Source organism: Cetorhinus maximus, chromosome 10, assembly GCF_964194155.1.
Source record: "Cetorhinus maximus chromosome 10, sCetMax3.hap1.1, whole genome shotgun sequence".
NCBI classification, from domain to species: domain Eukaryota; kingdom Metazoa; phylum Chordata; class Chondrichthyes; order Lamniformes; family Cetorhinidae; genus Cetorhinus; species Cetorhinus maximus.
The window spans coordinates 79,898,753-79,919,002 of NC_135888.1; the positions used below are offsets into that span (position 1 = coordinate 79,898,753).

A 20,250-nucleotide genomic window follows, 5' to 3' on the forward strand; every position below is an offset into this window, starting at 1 on the left:
GTGATCTAGCTTCCACAACTCTCTGGGGTAGAGAATTCCAGACATTCACTACTCTCTGAGAGAAGAAATTCCTTCGCATCTCAGTTTTAAATGGGTGTCCCCTTAATTTGTAACTATGTCCCCTAGTTCGAGATTCCCCCACTGTGGAAACATCTTCTCAACATCTACCCTGTCAAGCCCCCTCAGAATCTTGTACTTTTCAATAAGATCGCCCCTCATTCTTTAAAACTCTAATGAATAAAGGCCTAACCTGTTTATCCGTTCTTGATAAGTCAACCCCATCATCCCAGGAATCAGCCTAGTGAATCTCTTTTGAACTGCCCTCCAATGCAGATATATCCTTTCTTAAATACAGGGACCAAAACTGTACACTTGACTCCAGGTGCGGCCTCACCAACATCCTGTGCAGTTGTAACAAGACTTCCTATTTTTAAACTCCAGCCCCCTAGCAATACAGGCCAAAATTCCATCTGCTTTCTTAATTACCTGCTGCACCTGCATGCTAACTTTTTGTGTTTCATGCACAAGAACACCCAGATTCCTCTGTGCCGCATTTTTTGGAGTCTCCATTTAAATAATAGTCTGCCTTTTGATTCTTCATACTTCATAAGTCATAACTTGCACCAAGCCCAATTCACCTATCACTCTAGTGGTTGCTGACCTATATTGGTTTAAAATTATCATCCTTGTTTTCAGATCCCTCCATGGCACCTCTCTATCTCCATAATTTCCGGCAGCCATACAATCCTCAGATATCTGCACTCCTCCAAATTCAGCCTTTGGTGTGTTCCCAATTTTAATAACTTCACCATTGATGCCCCCTGCCAAGGGCCCAAGCTCTGGAATTCCCTCCCTAATCCTTTCTGCCGCCTTTTGCACCTTTTAAGACGCTCCTTAAAACCTGCCTCATCATCTGCCCTAATATCTCTTTAGGTACCTTGATTTCATTTTGTTGACAATGCTCCTATGAAGTTTCTTGTCACCTTTTACTACGTTAAAAGTGCTATATAAATACAAGTTGTTGCTGTTTTCTATCTCTTTGTTTTCCACTGCTGCTCATTATTTTGAGCAATGAACTGCTTCTGTGCTCCTCCTAATACTAATCTGAAACGGCTGCTTGGAAGTGTGCAGGAGCAGCATGTCTGGCTGTTCAATGTCGTCTTGTCCTTTGCCCCCATTTCCTTGCACTGGGGAAGATATTTGGCTTTTGGATGAGACCAGAAGTTTGAGTGCATGAATTGAACATTAAAAACAGGAAGCACTGGACATACTCAGCAGGTTTAGCAGCACCTGCAGAAAGAAAAACATTTCTGTTAACGTTTCAGGTCAATAACATTTTGTCAGAGCTGTTTTAATTTCAAATTTCTAGCATCCATAGTATTTTGTTTTTGGATTGAATGTGCTGTTCATCCTGACTAGACATTGCTCAAGTATGTTTTTTTTAATCCAATTTGGCAGATAAGTTCAGCAATTTTTTTTTTGGTTGTTGAATCAATAGAAGTAGTTTTCCTCTCAAGTTTGAGAGCCCTGACTCCCCCAAATTGCCCATTGGTTTATTGTGGCAAATTGGATTGGAGGAGCATTCACATTATGAAGTCAGGATGTACATTAAGCATTTAAGCTTTGATAATGAATACTAAATATTAATAAAAATAGATGCACTGTATACAATAATCACTATGCTATTCAGAGCTCATAACTACAAACTGAAGCTTTAACATGAATAATTTCATATCTGTCAGACTTCAAAAATATTTGTGTTTCGCAATACTGTGGTCATGTGCTGCTTTAGTGATCAACATTTTACAGCACATTCATGATTTATTCTGCTGACAAGCAAATGCAATGCCGCAGGCCCATAGAAATGGTATTTGTGAGTTCTGTAAATATTGTGGGTTGACATTTAGCTTAATCTCATGTTAGCTCACTTGAGATTTAATGGCCAAATTAAAAATCATTTTAAAGACTTAACTTTTCCCAAGTTTGCCCTCTGCTTTGTGCTCTGATTTCTGATGCTAAAATGGAAAACTTTCTATATATAAAATATGGAGAATTTAAATCAGCAATAAAAAGTTACTTGAAAGGTCCTTAATTAATTTGCCATAATTATCAGGCCTATTTATAAAAATATCTGATTTCTGACCTGAGGACAGAGTTGGATAGAACCAGAGAAATGCTTAAAAAAAAAAGACTCTTAGTACTGAGTTGGTCTTTAGATTACTAGTTTATAGTTTCATGCAAATTGTGGATTAACGTTCGAGATTCTGTTAAAGTGAGGAGGGGAAAGAAACAATACAGAAGCTGAGGTTAGAGTTGTGCTCCCAAACTTATATGATGTGCCAGTCATGATATGTGGGTTTTTTTTAAACCAAATTTCTTGTTCACTTTTCTCCTAGAGTTGCTAAGTCTTGGAACAAATCTGGCTGCACCAGTACTGTGTGACCTTTGGCAGAGTATTTAATTGCAGGGAACGTAACCGCTTAGGCCAATTCTGTCGTCCTCCAGTATCTCTACATACATTGTCAGCAGTGCTAGGTGTCAAGCTGGAATGTGTGTGGACCAAAACTAGGTTTAATTCCATCACATAGATTTGTTTTTATTATTTTCTTTCTCTTTTCAAAGAAAACGGCGACGTTCCCGCAGTCCTTCCTTTAAGAAAAAGCTACCTAGCAAATCAAAGAACCCCCCAAAAGCTGATGGAGAAAAAGGAGAGCAGAGAACCTCTGAAAGTTCTCCTTCAAAAGAAGTTGGGAAAGAGAATTCTGAGGGAGAAAACAAACAAGAAATTAAGTCTGAAGGAAAAGAGGAAGTTTTAGAAGAAGAAGCTATCGCAGTTATTGAGAGCGATGCAGAACTTACTGAAGAAGGTATGGTTGAGGAACTGGAAAGTGGAGAGTCAGAGAATGAAGAAGCTGACCAAGAGGATTTACTGAAGGAAACAGAGCATGACATGAAAGAAACTGACTCCAAAAAAACAGACTCCAAAGCAGATAAGGAAACAAACGTGCAAAACACAGCAGAAACAACTGAGAAGGTAAAAGCACAGGTTTGGGTCTCATTTTTTTGTTTGCTGCCTATCATGCTTATAGTCAATTAAATAAGGATAATGTTTCCTAAATTAAAACGTTCTGCTTTTTTTAAGCAGGTACCAATTATTCGAAGGAGTAAACGACACCAACAAGCAGCATCCCGGGTAAATTTCCTCACTTGAGCTTTGTAGCTATATGTTTTAAGATTTTTTTAAAAGGTGGTGGCGTTTTTTCTATTTATCAGTAATGTGACAATATCTGACATTCTGATCTGTTGTTTTCTCCCCAACTGGAATGCTTGGGCCTTCCATTCAAAAAGATACAAGGTTTAAATTTTCAGAATCACCCCATATTGGAACCATGCTTAATATTCCTTGGCTTGATGACAGACCAGAAAAAAATCTAGGGCTCTGTTGCTTTCCACTGTGCATGTGCCTTGTTACAACCGGTGAAATCGGTCTTGATGGCTGTCATAAATAATCCCATAGAACCCTTTGGCATCTCAAGCAGCAATTTTAATTTAAAAAAAAATATTTTAATGAGGATAAAATGATCACTTGGCATGGGAAAAGTTATATTCAGTATTAAACATGGTGCTAAATTATTTACCAAACTAAATCACTAGCCACAAAACTACCAAAAGGCTAACTTCAAAATAAGAAAAACATAACTTTTTAACTAAACCAAACAAGACCCTTGAATATTGTCTACAGATTAGACCAAAATCCTCCAAAACAGTGAAACAGTACCTGGGGTACTTGCGGGCATTAGACCATAAGATGTAGGTGCAGAAATAGGTCATTCAGCCCATCGAGCCTTTTCCGCCATTCAATGAGATCATGGCTGATCTGATATTCCTCAACTCCACTTTCCTACCTTTTTCCCATAACCCATGATTAAAAATCTGTCTAACTCAGCCTTGAATATACTTAACGACCCAGCCTCTACAGCTCTCGAAGGTAAAGAATTCCACAAATTGACTACACCCTGAGAGAAGAAATTCCTCCTCATCCCTGTTTTAAATGGGTGCCCATTTACTCTGAGATTATGCCCTCTGGTCCTAGACTCTCCCACAAGGGGAAACAACCTCTCAGCATCTACCCTGTCAAGCCCCCTAAGAATTTTATGTTTCAATAAGGTCGCTTCTCGTTCTTCTAAACTCCAATGAGTACAGGCACAACCTACTCAACCTCTCCTCATAAGAAAATCTCTCTATACCTGGGATCAACCTAGTGAATCTTCCCTGGGCTGCCTCCAATGCCTGTATATCTTTCTTTAGATAAGGGGACCAAAGCTGTTCACAGTATTCTAAGTGTGGTCTAACTACGGCCTTGTATAGTTTATACTCCATTCCCTTTGAAATTAAGGCCAACATTCCATTTGCCTTCCCTATTACCTGTTGAACTTGCATGCTAGCTTGTGATTCATGCACGAGGACCCCCAAACCCCTCTGTGCTGCAGCCTTCTGCAGCCTTTCTCCATCTAAATAATATTCAGCTCCTCTATTCTTCCTGCCAAAGTGCATAACCTCATATTTTCTCACATTATATTCCATCTGCCAAGGTTTTGCCCACACTTAAACTGTCTATATTCCTTTGTAGATTCCTTGTGTCATCCTCACCATTTGCCTTCCCACCTATTTTTGTGTCATCCGCAAACTTGGCAATAGTACGTTCACTTCCCTCATCTAAGTCATTAACATATATTGTAAATAATTGAGGCCCCAGCACTGATCCCTGTGGCACTCCACGCGTTACAGGTTGCCATCCTGAAAATGCACCCCCCTTATTCCAACTCTGTCATCTATTAGTTAGCCAATCCTCTATCCATGCTGATATACTACCCCCAACACATGGGCCTTATTAAGTAGCCTTATGTGCAATACCTTATCGAATGCTTTTTGGAAATCCAAATATATCACGTCTACTGGTTCCCCTTTATCTATCCTGGTTGTTACCACCTCAAAAAATTCTACTCAATTTTTTAGGCATGATTTCCCCTTTATGAAGCCATGCTGACTCTGCTTAATTAGGTTATGTGTTTCTAAATGCTCTGCTATTACATCCTTTATAATAGACTCTGACATTTTCCCAATGACAGATGTTAAGCTAACTACCTATTTCTTGTCTCACTCCCTTTTTGAATAAGGGTGTTACATTGGCCATTCTCCAGTCCTCTGGGACTTTTCCCAAGGATTCTTGGAAGATTGCTATCTGTGTAGCTATTTCCTTTAATATCCTAGGATGCAACCCGTCAGGCCCAGGGGACCTATCGGTCTTTAGCCCCATTAGTTTCCCTAATAATTTTTCTCTAGTGATAGTTATTGTATTTATTTCCTCCCACCCTTTTTGCCCCTTGATTATTTAGTATTTTTGGAGTGCTATTAGTATCTTCTACCGTGAAGACTGAAGCAAAGTATGTATTCAACTCATCTGCCATTTCCTGGTTCCCCATTATCATTTCCCCAGCCTCATTCTCAAAGGGGCCTATGTCCACTTTGGCCTCTTTCTTCCTTTTTGTATATTTAAAGAAGCTCTTACTGTCTGTTTTTATATTACTTGCTAGTTTACCCTCAAAGTTTATTTTCTCCCTCTTTATTATTTTTTGGCCATCCTTTGTTGGTTTTTAACACTTCCCCAATCCTCTGGCTTACCACTAATCTTTATCACATTGTATGTTTTTTCTTTCAGTTTGATACTATCCTTAACTTCCTTGGTTAACCGTGGTTGGTTTATCCCCTTCCTTGAATCTATCTTCCTCACTGGGATACACCTTTGTTGAGAGTCATAAACTATTTTCTCAAAAGCCTACCATTGTTCATCAACTGTCTTTTCTGCTAAACTGCTTTCCCAGTCCACTCCAGTTGTTTCCAATCCAAGTTTCTCGCTCTCAAACTGAATGCCAAATTCTACCATATTATCGTCACTGTTTCCTCGGAGATCCTTTACTCTGAGATTATTTATTACACATTAACAGATCCAAAATAACCTGATCCCTGGTTGGATTCACAACATATTGTTCCAAGAAATTGTCTCGAATACGCTGTATGAATTCTTCCTCTGCCAATTTGCTTTTCCTAATCTACATGAAGATTAAAGACACTCATGATTAACGTACTGCCTTTTTCACATACCCCCTTTATCTCCTGACTTATTCTCTGTCCTACAGTATAGCTACTGTCAGGGGGCCTTTAGATTACTCCCACCAGTGTCGTCTTCCCCTTGTTATTTCTTAACCTCCACCCATATGGATTCTACATACATCTTCCGATCCAAGATCCTTTCTTGCCATCGTACTAAAAAGCTACCCCACCACCCTTTCCTTCCTTCCTGTCGATAAGTCACATACTGCTGGATATTTAGTTCCCGGCTTTGATCTCCTTGTAACCACTTCTCTGTAATGGCTCTAAGATCATACCCATTAACCTCTATTTGTGCTGTTAATTCATGTATTTTGTTCTGAATACTGCGTGCATTTAAGTAAAGGGCCATTAATTTTGCTTTTTTGCCATTTTCTTTTCCCTTTTTGACTCTATTTGCTTCTGTTTTTTTATGTTTGTACACTCTGTCCCTTCCTGTCACAATCTGGGTATCATTACCTAAATAGCTGCCCTGCAAAGCTGCCATGTCCTTTTGCTTTGTAGGCCTACGTATCCCCTTTCCAGAGCCCCCCCCAGCTATTTAGTTTAAACCCCTCTCTAGAGCCCTAGTCATTCGGTTCGCCAGGACACCGGTCCTAGCCTGGTTCAAGAAAAGTCCGTCCCACCGGAACAGCTTCCTTCTACCCCAATACTGGTGCCAGTGCCCCATGAACTGAAACCCACTCCTCCCACACCAATCTCTGAGCCACGCATTTAACTCCTTGACTTTATTTACCCTGTGCCACTTTGCCCATGGCTCAGGTAGCAATCCCGAGATTATTACCTCAGAGATTCTGCTTTTTAATTTAGCTCCTAATTGTTCAAATTATATTATATTTTGTTGTCTTCCCATTCCTGTCATTAAAATTTGCATCATGCTGCCTGCTTGTCTGATAGCCATCGTATGACCTTCACAGGAAGGTGTGATTTGCAGCGCAGTGCCATTTTTGACTTTACCCATAGTTAATTTCTAAGTGTAATGCAGTTGCAGAACAGTGGGGCCCTGATCCATGGAGGTGTCTGTACTAAAGGCCATCCTGTTCTTTTCAGAATGGAGCAGGCAACTGATTAAAGGCTGGAAGGCTGTAGGCAGAGATAAAGATTCGATTAAGCTAGACAAATGATACCTGTAATGTGGTCTATTTCTGGGATCCCTCTTGCACAAATAGTTCCATCACATCTCAATTCCTAGTTTGAGTCTTCAGTTCTACTCCATTTACTACCAAGTATCCATTTATCCTGATTATTAAGAATGTACATGTAGCAAATTCACTTTCCTATTGTGAGATCGTACTGGTCTTATAACTGCTATTTTTGTGGGATCTTGTAATATGGAAGAACAAAACACAAGAAATAGTAGTGCCTTGAATTGAAGTACCTTCATTTTAATGATGTTGCAAGTCCATTTTTTGTCTCACAATCTATTCAAGATATCGTGATAAAAGGACCAGTCTAAAATAAGCAGCAATTTTTAAAAAGTGTCTTATGAAGTATTACCTCATTAACTTGTCTCAAAATAATTTTAAAGAATTATTTGCAAAAGACCATTTTTAAAAGTAATTTCAAACAGTATCTCACCGCTATTACTTACATAAAAATAGCTGCTGTTTTGCCTTGTTTTCTATACTAATTTATAGAGTGCTCAAAATTTTACATTTCGATATACTGTTCACTTGTGTAGGTACTGCTTAAAATCGTTTGTTATAGAATCTATTAATAAAGACAAGTATCCTGTATTCTTTAACAGTCTTCTCAACTTGTGCTGTCACCTTCACAGATCTGTGTGCCAACAGCCAAAGTAATTTAATGTTAATTCGGGAAATCTGAGATAGTAATCCTCGTGGAGCATGAAACGTCAAATTACTTGCCAATGACCCACTCTGTAATCTTTGCCTTGTTCCAGGTGTGGCTAACTGTTGCTCAATATGGAGAGAGAGAGAGAGTTTGTTTTTAAGCATTTGAGTTGTTTCCTTTTTTTGGTTCAACTGTCATTTTTAAAATCATGAGTCAGCTTTGTATCTCTCATGCTGACTTGTTACTTCTCCATTGTCAACAAAAACTTGGGTTGTGTTTTCATTAGTCTTCAGCCATTTGACAGGATCATTTCAGTTTTTGGTTGTCAGTTAGAGGATGATGGAGGTATTATTGGTGTGGAACCTGAAGCTAGGTCAGTGTCTTCTGAATCTATTTCAAACAGTATCTCACCACTACCACTTACATAAAAATAGCTGCAGTTTTGCTTTGTTTTCTGTACTAATGTATAGAGTGCTTGAAATTTTACATTTTGGTATACTGTTCATTCGTGTAGGTATTGCTTAAAACGCTTTGTTATAGAATCTATTAATAAAGTCAAGAATCCCATATTCTTTAACACTCTTCTCAATTTGCGCTATCACCTTCACAGATCTGTGTGCCAACACCCAAATACCTCTGCTCCTACATCCCCTTTAAAGTTATACTATTTAGTTTATAGAGCTTCTCTTCATTATTCCTACCAAAATATATTACTTGACACTTGTGTTAAATTTCACCTGCCACGTGTCCTACTGAAATCCTTATTGTTATCTACAGTTTTTATGTTTTCTATCACCTGCAAACTTTGAAGTTATGCCCTGTATACCCAAGTGCAGGTCAGTAACATATAGCAGAAAGAGTAGTCAAAATATTAACTCCAGGGGGAACACCGCTGTATAATTCCCTCCAGTCTGAATGACAACCATTTATCACTACCTGCTTGCTGTTTCTTAGCCAATTTACTGTCCAAGCTGCCACTGTCCCTTTTAATCCCATAGACTCGTTAGCGATATTAAAGTCAATCATGTAGTACTATCAAATCTCATTTGGAAGCTCATAGACACGACATCAACTGCATTTCCCTCGTTGACCCTCTTTGTTACTTCTTTAAAGAATTCAATCAAGCTAGTTGTGCATGATTTAACCTTTAGCAAATCTATGCTGGCTTCCATTTAGTGATTTATACTTTTCCAAGTGCCAATTAATTTTGCCTGGTTTGTTGTCTCTAAATGTTTCTCTGCCATTGACATTAGGTTGACTGGCTTATAGTTGCTGGTTTGATCTTTTAAAATAAGTTTATAACATTTGCAGTCCTTCAGTGTTCTGGCACCAAAGCCATATCCAAGGAGGATTGGAAAATGGTGGCCAGACCCTCAGCGATTTCCAACATTCCTTCCCGACAGAGTGACTTTTCTACTTCTGAGGACTGCCAATCTTCTAAGCACCTCATTAATCTCTTTTTATCTTATCCAATATCTCTTCTGCCTCCTTTACTGCTACATTAGCAGTATCCTCTCTAGTGAAGGCAGATGCAAATTATTCATTTAATACCTCAACCATGCCCTCTTCCTTCTGGACAGAATGCCTCCTTTTTGGTCCCTTACCGGCATTACACTTTTGCAATTTCTGTTTATAAAAACTTCTAAGTTCCCTTTTATGTTCTCTGTTAATCTGTTTCTGTACTGACCTTTGCCCCTTATTCCTTTTTCAAGATCTGTTCTGCAATTTACTACATTCAGATTAGTACTGTATTGTGAACCTAACAATTGTCATAAGCCTCCTTTTCCGTCTCATTTTAACTGTAACTTTAGTCATCCAGGGAGCTCTAGTTTTGGATGCCTTTGCTTTTCCCCCTCATGGGAATGTGCCTACTCCACCTGAACCATCTCCTCTTTGAAGGCGTCCAATTGTTCAATTACTGTTTTGCTTACCAATGATTCCTGTTGACCTTTCCAGATTCTCCTTTTTTAACTTGCTGAAGTTAGTCCTCCTCCACTTAAGTATTTTTATCTTGATAGCTATTTCCATAGCTACTTAATAAATTAGTTCCTTGTTTGGAAAAAAAATGTACTGTCAAATAACTGAGAATTTTATGATGGAGAAAAGAGGCTATGCAAAAGGCAACTGCTAGCTAAAATCATGGGGTCCCTGTCTTCACTGTGTTAGAAGAGTCTTGACAGATTTTTGTCCCATATTGTAGTGAAATAAAAGAAGCTTTTAATTGTGAAAATCTTTGAATTCTTATAGGAGCTAAAAGAAGAGTGCTTTCCTGAAAACATTGATGAGTTTGTTACTGTTGATGAGGTTGGTGATGTAGAAGCTGGCAACTTAGATCTAGAAGACCTGATGTCTTGTGAAAATAACAGTAGTAAATTAGAAAATGATGATGCTGATACCAGCATTCAAACAGAGAAATCAGAGGACACCAGTGAACAAAAAGATGAGGATGTGAACAAAGCTAAAAGAAAACGAGGTCGGAAGAGGGAAAAGAACATCAGAACTAAAAAAGCAGAACAAGGTGATAAAAAAGATAGTGGTGAAGAAACTGAAGTAAAGCAAACTGGAGATCAAATGATTGAAAATAAGCTGGATGGTGATGAAAAGAGTGATAAGCAGGAAGAGACTACCTCATCCTGTATAGAACCAGAAAGCAAGCGTGCTCGTTCGCGATCTCCTACTCCAGATGAGTACCGACTTGGACCATATCAGCCCAACAATCCTGTAGGTAGGCATAGATTGCACTTTGTTTAATTTTTACAAATGTGGATTTCTTATTGCACAAAGATTTTCAAGACATTGATGCTCAAGTATAATATATATTTTCACATTCATTTGTTTAATAAACCTAATTAATTGCAAATAGAAATGGTGAAACATGAAAGACCCATTTGAATATGCAATTTTACTGCAGTTACTTCTTCACATTGCTTTTACAATATATTAACACATAGCCCAATGATGGTTCAATTGGGAATTAGTGATAGCTATTTTGAAGCAATTTGCAAGTTTTGATGCAACATTCTCAGTGTAGTATGTAACTACTGCTGCTGGGGACGGTGTTAATATTTAGCTGTTGACCAGAAATGCAGATGGACCAGCCACATAAATGTCATTGCTACTAAAGCAAGTCAGAGGCTGGGTATCCTGCAGTGAATAACTCATCTCCTGAATCAGCCAGTCATCTCGGACTTCACCTACAAGGCACAAGTCAGGAGTGTGATGGAATACTGACCGCTTGCCAGGGTATGTATAGCTATAAGAACACTTGGAGCTCAACTCCTTCCAAGGAAAAGCACCACCTAAAGCATCTAGTTCTTCCAATCTGTGCACCATGGATGCAATGTGTACAATTCACATGATGCACTGCAGAAACCTGTCAGAATGTTGCTGACAAAGAAGCACTATCAGTTTTAAGAACAAAGGTAGCATGGGAATACCATCACCAAGTTACAATCCAAGTCAGACAGCCTCCCAGCTTGTGCATATGTTACCATTCATTTGTGGTAGTTGCATCAACTCCCTACCAAATAGCAATGTGAGAATGTTTCACCACATGGACTGCAGCAATTCAAGAAGATGGCCTATCACAACTTTCTCATGGGCAACTAGGGTAGGCAATAAATGCTGCTAAAGATGCATTGTTGTTGGCAGTGAAAGGGATCCAAAGACTTGTTTTATATGAACCTAGTGCATCATGATATCTTTGTGCCCCAGTGGTCCTGGATTGTGAGAGTGTCAAGTCTGGTGCTTCATTCAAAGAATAGGTAAATGAGAGTTTTCAACAGTTTAAAATTGTGAATAAGGTTTTTTTAATAAACTTAATGCAGTTTGAAATTGGATATTATTTCAGAGCCTGTATGCAGGTATTAAAGGTTGATGTTTGATTATTCATTGTTGCTGGTAATGTAGTTGCAATAAGTGGTGTTGACATGCTACTATTAATTGTACTTTTTACTTATTGTAGGGCTAGATTATGTGGTTCCAAAGACTGGATATTACTGCACACTCTGCTGTCTCTTCTACACAAAAGAGGAAGTCGCAAAGAAAACCCATTGCAGCAGTCTGCCTCATTATCAGAAACTGAAGGTAAGCTTATGATGTTTCGATTCCTGAAATAATGCTTTGTGTGCTACTTTGTAACTTGCTTTGTAATGTTTTGATTTGTTTTCACTAAGAAATAGGAGCTGGAATAGGCCTTTTGACCCTTCAAGTCTCCATTGCCATTTAACAAGATCATGGTTGATCTACCTCAAATTCCCTTAGTACCCAAATATCTGTTGCTGGCTATCTTGAATACACTCAAAGACTGAGCAATGACATTAGGGGTAGAGATCTGGAGTCACAGCCCTTTGAATAATGTGAGTCCTAAATGGCTGGCCCCTTATTCTGAAACTGTGGCCTTATGTTCCCCATTCTCCATTGGAAATTGTATTTTTTCATCATCTGATACGGACGATATCCTTCAACCATCTGGTGTGAATTTTTTGCACGAACTGCTTTTGCCAGGGTGGTATCAACTTGCAGGCTAGTTGATCAGCTAAACTTTTTTATGCAGCATTTCATTGATCACAAAGTCCAATGTTAAAAGGACTTTTAGCTGCGGTATCCGTGACCATAATTTTCACACGTGTCTCTGTACTCACCATTGACAAATTCCCTTCCATTGGCAATCAGAATTTTTGCAGGAGTCTTGAGAACAATTCTGATCTATTTTTCCATGATTTTGTCCATAATAACCTTACCATTTATTATTGTAGGAAGATTAAATTGGGTCTGTAACATGTAGGATGAATGTACTTGTGATTTGCCCCATATCTTTAGACCCTTGTTAAAGTCACATGCCAATGGAAGGCGTACAGTGGGATGTGGTACAGTCCTTCAATACTTTTTACAGATTTTACACTTCTCATTATTCTCTTAGATTAGACTTGTATATTCCTCATCAACCACACCTGCATCTTTTACAGAATTTTCAACCCTTGACAGGCTGGGTAAACAAACTGTGTACCTTTAAGACAGTTTGCTTTCTCTCCCTCTCTGATTCTCATCACCTGATGCTATTAGTACTTGTTTAACACTGTTGCTTCGAAACATATTGTTTTGATAAGGGCACAAAATAATGCCCTGGCTGTGTACACTCCAGAGACACCTCTGCCAAGTTTCATTTGTGCCTTTTGGGATTACTTAACAGCATAGGTATCATGCTAGAGAAGACATGAGTACTTAAAAGATGGTTTTCTCCAGCTATTTCATATGGAACAAGTGAAGAAGGCACTCTGATTGTATACCTCCACTATGCTGGGTTAACTCAAAGTTATGACAATGACGCAACTGTGACTTGAGACTGTTCCCTGCCTGGTTAATGCTCTGTACCTACAAAGTTGAAAAAAAATCTTTGTATAAAGAGTTTCCATCTCACTGAGGAGGCTTCAGGCCAATCCACTATCAACAACCTGCTCTGAAAACTCTGCTCAGACTTTGACAGCTGTAACAAATTGCATCACTAAAGCTGAGATAATCCACAACATTCTGAAACAATCAAGAACATTAAAATTAAACAATCAACAATACTCTTAAAAAAATTAATTTGCCCTATATCCTAATGGTAAGAGATCCTTCAAAAAAAATTCCAGGATCTGGATCTGCATCTTTGCCAAAAACTAATTAATTCTTCCTTGGGCTATACACTATATGTTGCTGCACTAATATTCTTTTTATTTTAAAGAAAATGTTGGACAAGCAAGCTGAAGAATACCGTAAAATTAAAACTGAAGAAAATCCTGAAGTTCAGATTGAAGAACAGCATAATTAGTGAAGATTCCAGTGTTCATAACATCATCTAACCCACTAGCTGATCATCATTATAGTTTGCTAATATCTTAAGTTGTCATTTTTATTTTGTCCTCCTAACAATGTTTATGGATGTCTTAGTATTGCAGTGTATAAACATGCATGAATGGAAGGCCAACAGTAATCACTTTTTTTTTGCAGTAATTGTAATTGTTAAACAGAAAAATGTTTCTTGGAAGAGTTGGGGAAGTGGTTGCATTTCAAGGAGCATTGATGCAATGAGGATTAATGGCCTCTGTGGTAATGTCAGAAATATCAGTTATTGTTGGGGCTCTTGGAAAAAAAATTATTGGTCCAAAACATGCCTTTGTTTATTGCAAAAATATCTTGCAGTGGAGCTATTTTATCAAAAACTGTGAAAGTCAATTATTTTTGTAAAGTGATAGGCTGTAAAGGTTTGGTAAGTGTTCAATATTTGTGTTCCATTACAGATTCTATAAGGTTTTTTTAAGGACTGATTATATTACAACTCTGAAACTTCTAGAATATCAACAGTGTTCAGTTTTGCAGTATAATGAGCCTTATTGAACCTTGCACCACAACAGAATGGAAAGTGGAAGGGAGAGATGTAAAATGTTGATGTGAGGACACACAAGAGCCATAAAATTGGTAGATAAACTGTTTGATAAAAGTGTGGAGTAATGGACTCAGCTATGCTGAATTAACAGCAGGTTGTACAAGTAGTACTCTTTGAAGCATCAGCTGCCCAACTGGTAAAAATGAAGGCTAAAAATGCATTTTAGTTTTTTTTTTATTGAACTGATTGTCTTTCCTTTGTGGGAGGGGAATTGAGCAGCCACAGTTGGGTTTTCAGCACATATTGATTTTTTTTAATTGACTGTGTACCACAGCTCTGCATATAAATAGCACCACTGCCCCATAACAAAAAGTCAATTTTAAAAGTAAAAGTGGTAGAAATCTTACAAAGGATGTGTGAGCAATTTTGCTTGCGTCTTGTTCCTGCAGTGCCTCATTTTTGTTGCACTGATGAATTGTAGTACATATTGGCCAACAGACTAATTGGCTTTTCTCTTCAACTATTCCAGCAAAATACAAGTTAACCTAACAAAACTGATAAAAGTAATTAAAGCAATTCCTTGAATATTTCCATTGCGCGCACACATTCTGATTTTTTAAATTATAAGTAGCCATGCTAGATTGAACTTTTCATACTTATGGGGAAATCTGCTAGTGTTGTGATTAAAAGAAAAATGCTGGATAGATGAGAAAATATGAAAGTGATATAAGATTTTTATATTAATAAAAATATTAGTTAAAATTTCTGCAGCATAGCTACATTCTTCATTAAATACTATAGTTTGAAGTTTTTAGTTATATAGAATTTAGCTCTATCAACATTACACAAATAGGAATAATATTGCAGAAAAGAAATTGTGTATTTAAATAGTCTGTCAGCTTGTCTTGATTAACCTGAAGTTACCTTTGCCTTCCTGTACATTGTTGTTCTTTTATCCAGCTGTACAAACCAGCTTGCAGTAGTTACCAATCACTCACACGCACACACCTTCAGGAACTGCTTACAGATGAATGCATAATTAGTGTTTGTTAGCTGTCCATTTTGGTACTAGCCATCTAAACACAATGTTTTTGTGAAGTATGGAATGATCCACTTGTATGCAAGTTCTGACAAGTTTCCCAAAAATTCCCTATTGTGGCCCACTTGGTCCTCTACTTTGTTTTAGTCTTGTCGTGTACATGTGATTGTGAGCAACTCTGACCCAACTTACTGCATATAAACAGATTCTACTGTAAATAGTTTTAATAACCATATTTGTGACTGAAAATTACTGTTGGACCAGGATTCCATTGGCATAATGTGCTGATAATCCTGTCACTGAAGTGAGTGCACCTTGTTCATTGTCCGTTATTTCTTTTTAGTAGATATCACCAATTTTTAAGTTTTTTTGAGTGGTATGTTTTAATGTTGGAATCTATTTTAGATGTGGATGAACTGCAATGTGGGCAAATGTTTTGGTTAGTTACCTTACGCATATGTGACATACTGAGAGTTGTGCTTTCTTGGCAAGTATATCCTGCATGGGTGTGGAGTAATAAATGCTTCCAGGGGATTAAGTTTGCTAATGAAGGTGTCTTGTCTGAACAGAATACAGTATATGCAGCCAAGTGTGTTTGACAAAGAAATTGTGTGAAACACTGCAGCTTTAATCAAGAGGCAGCAATGTGCAAAAACTGCTGTTATGTCATGTTTTGTTTTGAGTAGATACAAGTAGTTTTGTAACTCTTTACGTTCAAATAAAGCTCCAGGTTTCTATGATCACTTGAATTTCGCTGCCTTTTGAGAGAATCTTTAAGCTAATATCATTTACTTTATCAAAGGAAATATAATTGTGTATATGATATAGGTTTTAGAGAAGCTCCAGATTGGGGCACGAGCAAGTTCATTTCTGACCCTGGCCTCCACAGTCATTGTCTTCGATATTTGATGACTTGGAAACTGTTTGCTATGGAAGAGGTTTGTAACAAAAAGGATCTTGTATATTCCATTTTGTATGTTTGTAGGAGGATGCTGAACAGCCTCTCATGGAACTACTTGAAATACTGGGGCAGACCTTATAAGCTCTGTTGCCATGCTTGGGCCTTTGTGTGCAAAATGTGGGGTTTATTGAGAGTGGCTCAGCCATCTGTACATCGCATGAATATAAAGCATGAAATAAGAAAAAGCCATTATTTTCACAATTGCCGATTGTGGACTTTTATCTTGAAAAGTTCTACAAAGTTTCTAATTCCAGAATACATTAAAACGTCTGTGGTCATTTCACATTTTCACAATGCTCAAAGTTTTGACTGCACAAGTATAGAATGTCTTTCCGAACAGCACTGTGGGTGTGTCTACACCACTTGGACTACAGTTTGAGAAGGTGGCTCAGCACCATTTTTTTAGGAATGGGCAGCAAATACTGGCCTTGCCAGCAGTGCTCAAATCCTGTGAAAGATTTTATTTAAAAAAACGATTGATCTGAAGATTTTACTTTTTATTCGTTGAGTTTAATTAAATGTGGCAGCACCCATTCTCAAATCAGCACATCCCCATAATGCACATTGCAGTAGAGTGAAGTCAATAGAGAAAGTGGACAGTGATTGGAAGCTACCAGTATCAATGCAATGTTTGAAGGTGATGAGTCATTATAAAGCGTAAGGGGAAGGACACAATTGGAAATTAGCAGCAGTGCATGGGGATTGTTCTAGAAACTCACCTCGAAACAGGCCTGGACTTCCAAACCTCTGGGGTGATGATTTTGATGGTTCACCAGACTTGCCATACCCCGGCCCCTTCCCACTCTACTCCCCACAGATCCACCCTCTGCCATGGTTTCAACCTTCCCCTGCCCAGTCTCCGTCCGTGCTGGGCTCGCTGTTCAATCACCTGCAGTGGCCAGTCCAATAACCTGAGGCCAGAAGATAGGTATGACCAATGTGCAGCACCTCCCTAAAGTTTGCAATTAATATGGTGCAATTTCACAATATGACTTATCAACGCATCCCTTTTATGGAGGTAAAAAGTGAATTATTGGAACAGTATACATACTGGAAAATAGCAGCTTGGTCCTAAGAGCAGGCAACATGTCTTCAGAAAAGAGTTATGGTACCTGATATGTTTGCCCATTTGCTGTTGCGGTATCATGCTTTTACTTAATGGCCGAGTGCTGGGATATTTTTCATACATACTTGGATTCTTGGCAAGGCTGTTAGAACTCATGACAGAATAACCTACACAGTTGTGGACTACTAAGATCCTTAGTAAGAATATAAAAAGGTAAACTGTCACACTCTGCCCCATCAAAGCCATTAGAAGAGCTATTGACATTTTATCAAGATGGGTCCCTCAGAATGAAGCTTAGTGAAATGCTGCTCAAGATGTTTTGGTGTGAATGCTTTGGTGGATATATGGCACTGCTTCAGCATTGAAAATGTTGGTCCCATTTAGTGCAAACTACTTATGCAAAGCTGGATTTTCAGCTAAGAAAACACAGCCAAGATTCCTCCATGCCTTGACAGAATGTTTATTCAGCACCAGAAACAAAGCTATCGTCAAATATGTAAAGCAAATAATAAATGTTGAATTGTATAATTAATTTTTATACAAAAAACTCAGTTTGTTACAGGGGCCTGTGGATTTGTTTAACACAGGAGTGGAGCCTCGGAAGCAAAAACGATAACCAGTGACTTAGATCCAGCACTCCAACTTACTGTGGTCAGAGAGCATCTACACTATCACCAGGCTATATTGCTTGAAGTGGTTTCATATTCTTGTCATCCTGGTGAAATTGCTTCATACTGACAAGCACACCATTGTCTTTTTCAGTTGGTAGTCCAAATTTTGCCAACATTGCCCTGAGTTCTCTCAACGCTGTGTGTATTAAGAGAAGGGAGGTTGGCTGCTTTGATAAAGTTACTGTAATGGTCATGCACAGAGACTGGGTATGGCCATGAGAAACTCACAAGGGGAGCTCCATACATTGGCTAAGGCTCAGCCACAATCTTGTGCTGTAGTAATGGTTCCTTACTTAGTGAACTATGATGAGCCAAACAGATATCACTTTACAATGTATTGTTTAAGCTCTGTTAACATCCTGGTCCAGTAAAGGACTCTACCATTCCTATGTTGATGTGCATTGGAATGGGCTACTGACATCACTTCTTTATGCAATGCAGCATACTATGGGTTGCTGCCCTTTGAGTATCACTTCCCTTTCGACAGTTACTTCATCTTGAAATTCAAAATAGGAATAGAGTCATTGGTGAATCTCCTACTTGATCCTAGACCAGCCCTGTCAAATAACAGCACACAGTTGCTTCTGAACTAGGTCATTTGCTGTAGCATGATAAAATTGTTTCTAAAACGAGACTACAACCAGGGTGAAGTGATTTGTGATGATCACTTTCTTCCAGCTCACAGCCATTAACTTTTGCCAGGTGTGATCTGTTCAGTGTATCTGCACGGACTATGTCTTTTATGAAACTCATCTCTCAATATTTTTTGGAATCTTAAATAGCATATTTTGAAATCTCTCAGTTGCATTGTTTAGTGGCTTGAGCACTGCTGATTCCATTGGGAATGATCCCTTTTGATATTACTGTACCTTCTGACCATGGATATAGGCATCAAGTTTATCGCAGGCAAACGTGATTTCTAGAAGTACTTTCTCTATCTGTGTATTTCTTCTCTCCTGATGCTTATGCTCTTTATTGCATTGGTGACTGGTGATCCGTCCTGCATCAATGTTGCTGCAGATTCAGGTGCACTGCATTGTGGAATGATTTCTTTGTTGAGCTTATAATACATAAGAAATGGAAGCAGGAGTAGGCTATATAGCCCATCGAAACTACTCTGCCATTCAATATGATCATGGCTGATCTCGTGCTTCAACTCCCATTCCCCATATCCCTTAATTCCCTGAGACATCAAAAATCTGTCTATCCCAGTCTTAGTTTTATGCAAAGATGGAGCATCCACAACCCTCTGGGGTACAGAATTCCAAAGATTCATAATCCGCTGAGTCAATTTTTTTCCTCATCTCAGTTCTAAATGGTCAGCCCCCTATCCTGATACTGCCGATTCCCCTGCCAGGGGAGAAAAAGCTCCAGTATCTACCATGTCAAGCCCTTTTAGAATCTTGTACATCTTAGTGGGGGTCACCTCTCAATCTGCTAAGCTCCAGAGAGCACAGGCCTAATTTACTCAGCCTTTCACTATAGGACAAACCTCATCCCAGGTACCAACCTTGGGAACCTTCACTCTACTGCCTCCAATGTAAGTAAATCCTTCCTTAAAATATGGAGATCAAAACTGGAAACAGTATTCCAGGTGTGGTCCCACCGAAGCCCTATACAATCATAGCAAGTCTTCCTTATTGTATCCCAATCACAATAAAGTCAAACATGTCATTTGCCTATTTACGGACAGGACGGGGGTTAATTTAAACACTAACTTCTCTTCTCACTACCTGTCTGTAAACAGATGTTTTGATTTGTTTCCCTCTTTATAAGCGGTGGTCTATTTTCCAACCCCTCAGTTTTTGTGTGATCCAATTGTCTATTAATAACCCCACAGCAAACTTGAGATAGGATGAACTAAAAAAGGGTTACGTCATTGAATATATTCAAACATGAAAGGAAGGTTGCAACATCACCTCTACACTCAGACAGTAAAGAGAGGGATAGAGAAAAGGTTTTACAGTACAGAAACCTTAGAGAAAATAAATAGTGGTTCAAATGAGTTTGAGAGTCCAAAATCAAAGTCCAATGAGGTATCCATTCACAGAAATCAGCGGGCTAAAAAACAAAACTGGATAATTCACTTTTCCAGTGGTGTTGACTTCACATAATAAGATAGGCATGCAGAGATGAATCAGCCTTAGAGGTAATTGTACAGAATTTCCAGCTGAAGCATTATAA

At 38.5% G+C, this 20,250-nt stretch overlaps 1 protein-coding gene across 3 annotated transcripts in view; it reads left to right on the top strand.

The window, feature by feature from the left end:
- Nucleotides 1-16,117, top strand: part of LOC144685790 (matrin-3-like) — a 67,554-nt gene extending 51,437 nt beyond the window's left edge. Inside the window, exons 12-16 of one of the 3 annotated variants that reach the window (XM_078550667.1) lie at nucleotides 2,623-3,034; nucleotides 3,143-3,193; nucleotides 10,210-10,687; nucleotides 11,927-12,048; nucleotides 13,688-16,117. In XM_078550667.1, coding sequence (XP_078406793.1) covers nucleotides 2,623-3,034; nucleotides 3,143-3,193; nucleotides 10,210-10,687; nucleotides 11,927-12,048; nucleotides 13,688-13,774 — 1,150 coding nt within the window. In that variant the 3' untranslated portion in view covers nucleotides 13,775-16,117. The remainder of the gene's footprint in view (nucleotides 1-2,622; nucleotides 3,035-3,142; nucleotides 3,194-10,209; nucleotides 10,688-11,926; nucleotides 12,049-13,687) is intronic. The other 2 variants (XM_078550668.1, XM_078550669.1) reach the window with 2 other exon arrangements.
- Nucleotides 16,118-20,250: the final 4,133 nt, after the last annotated feature.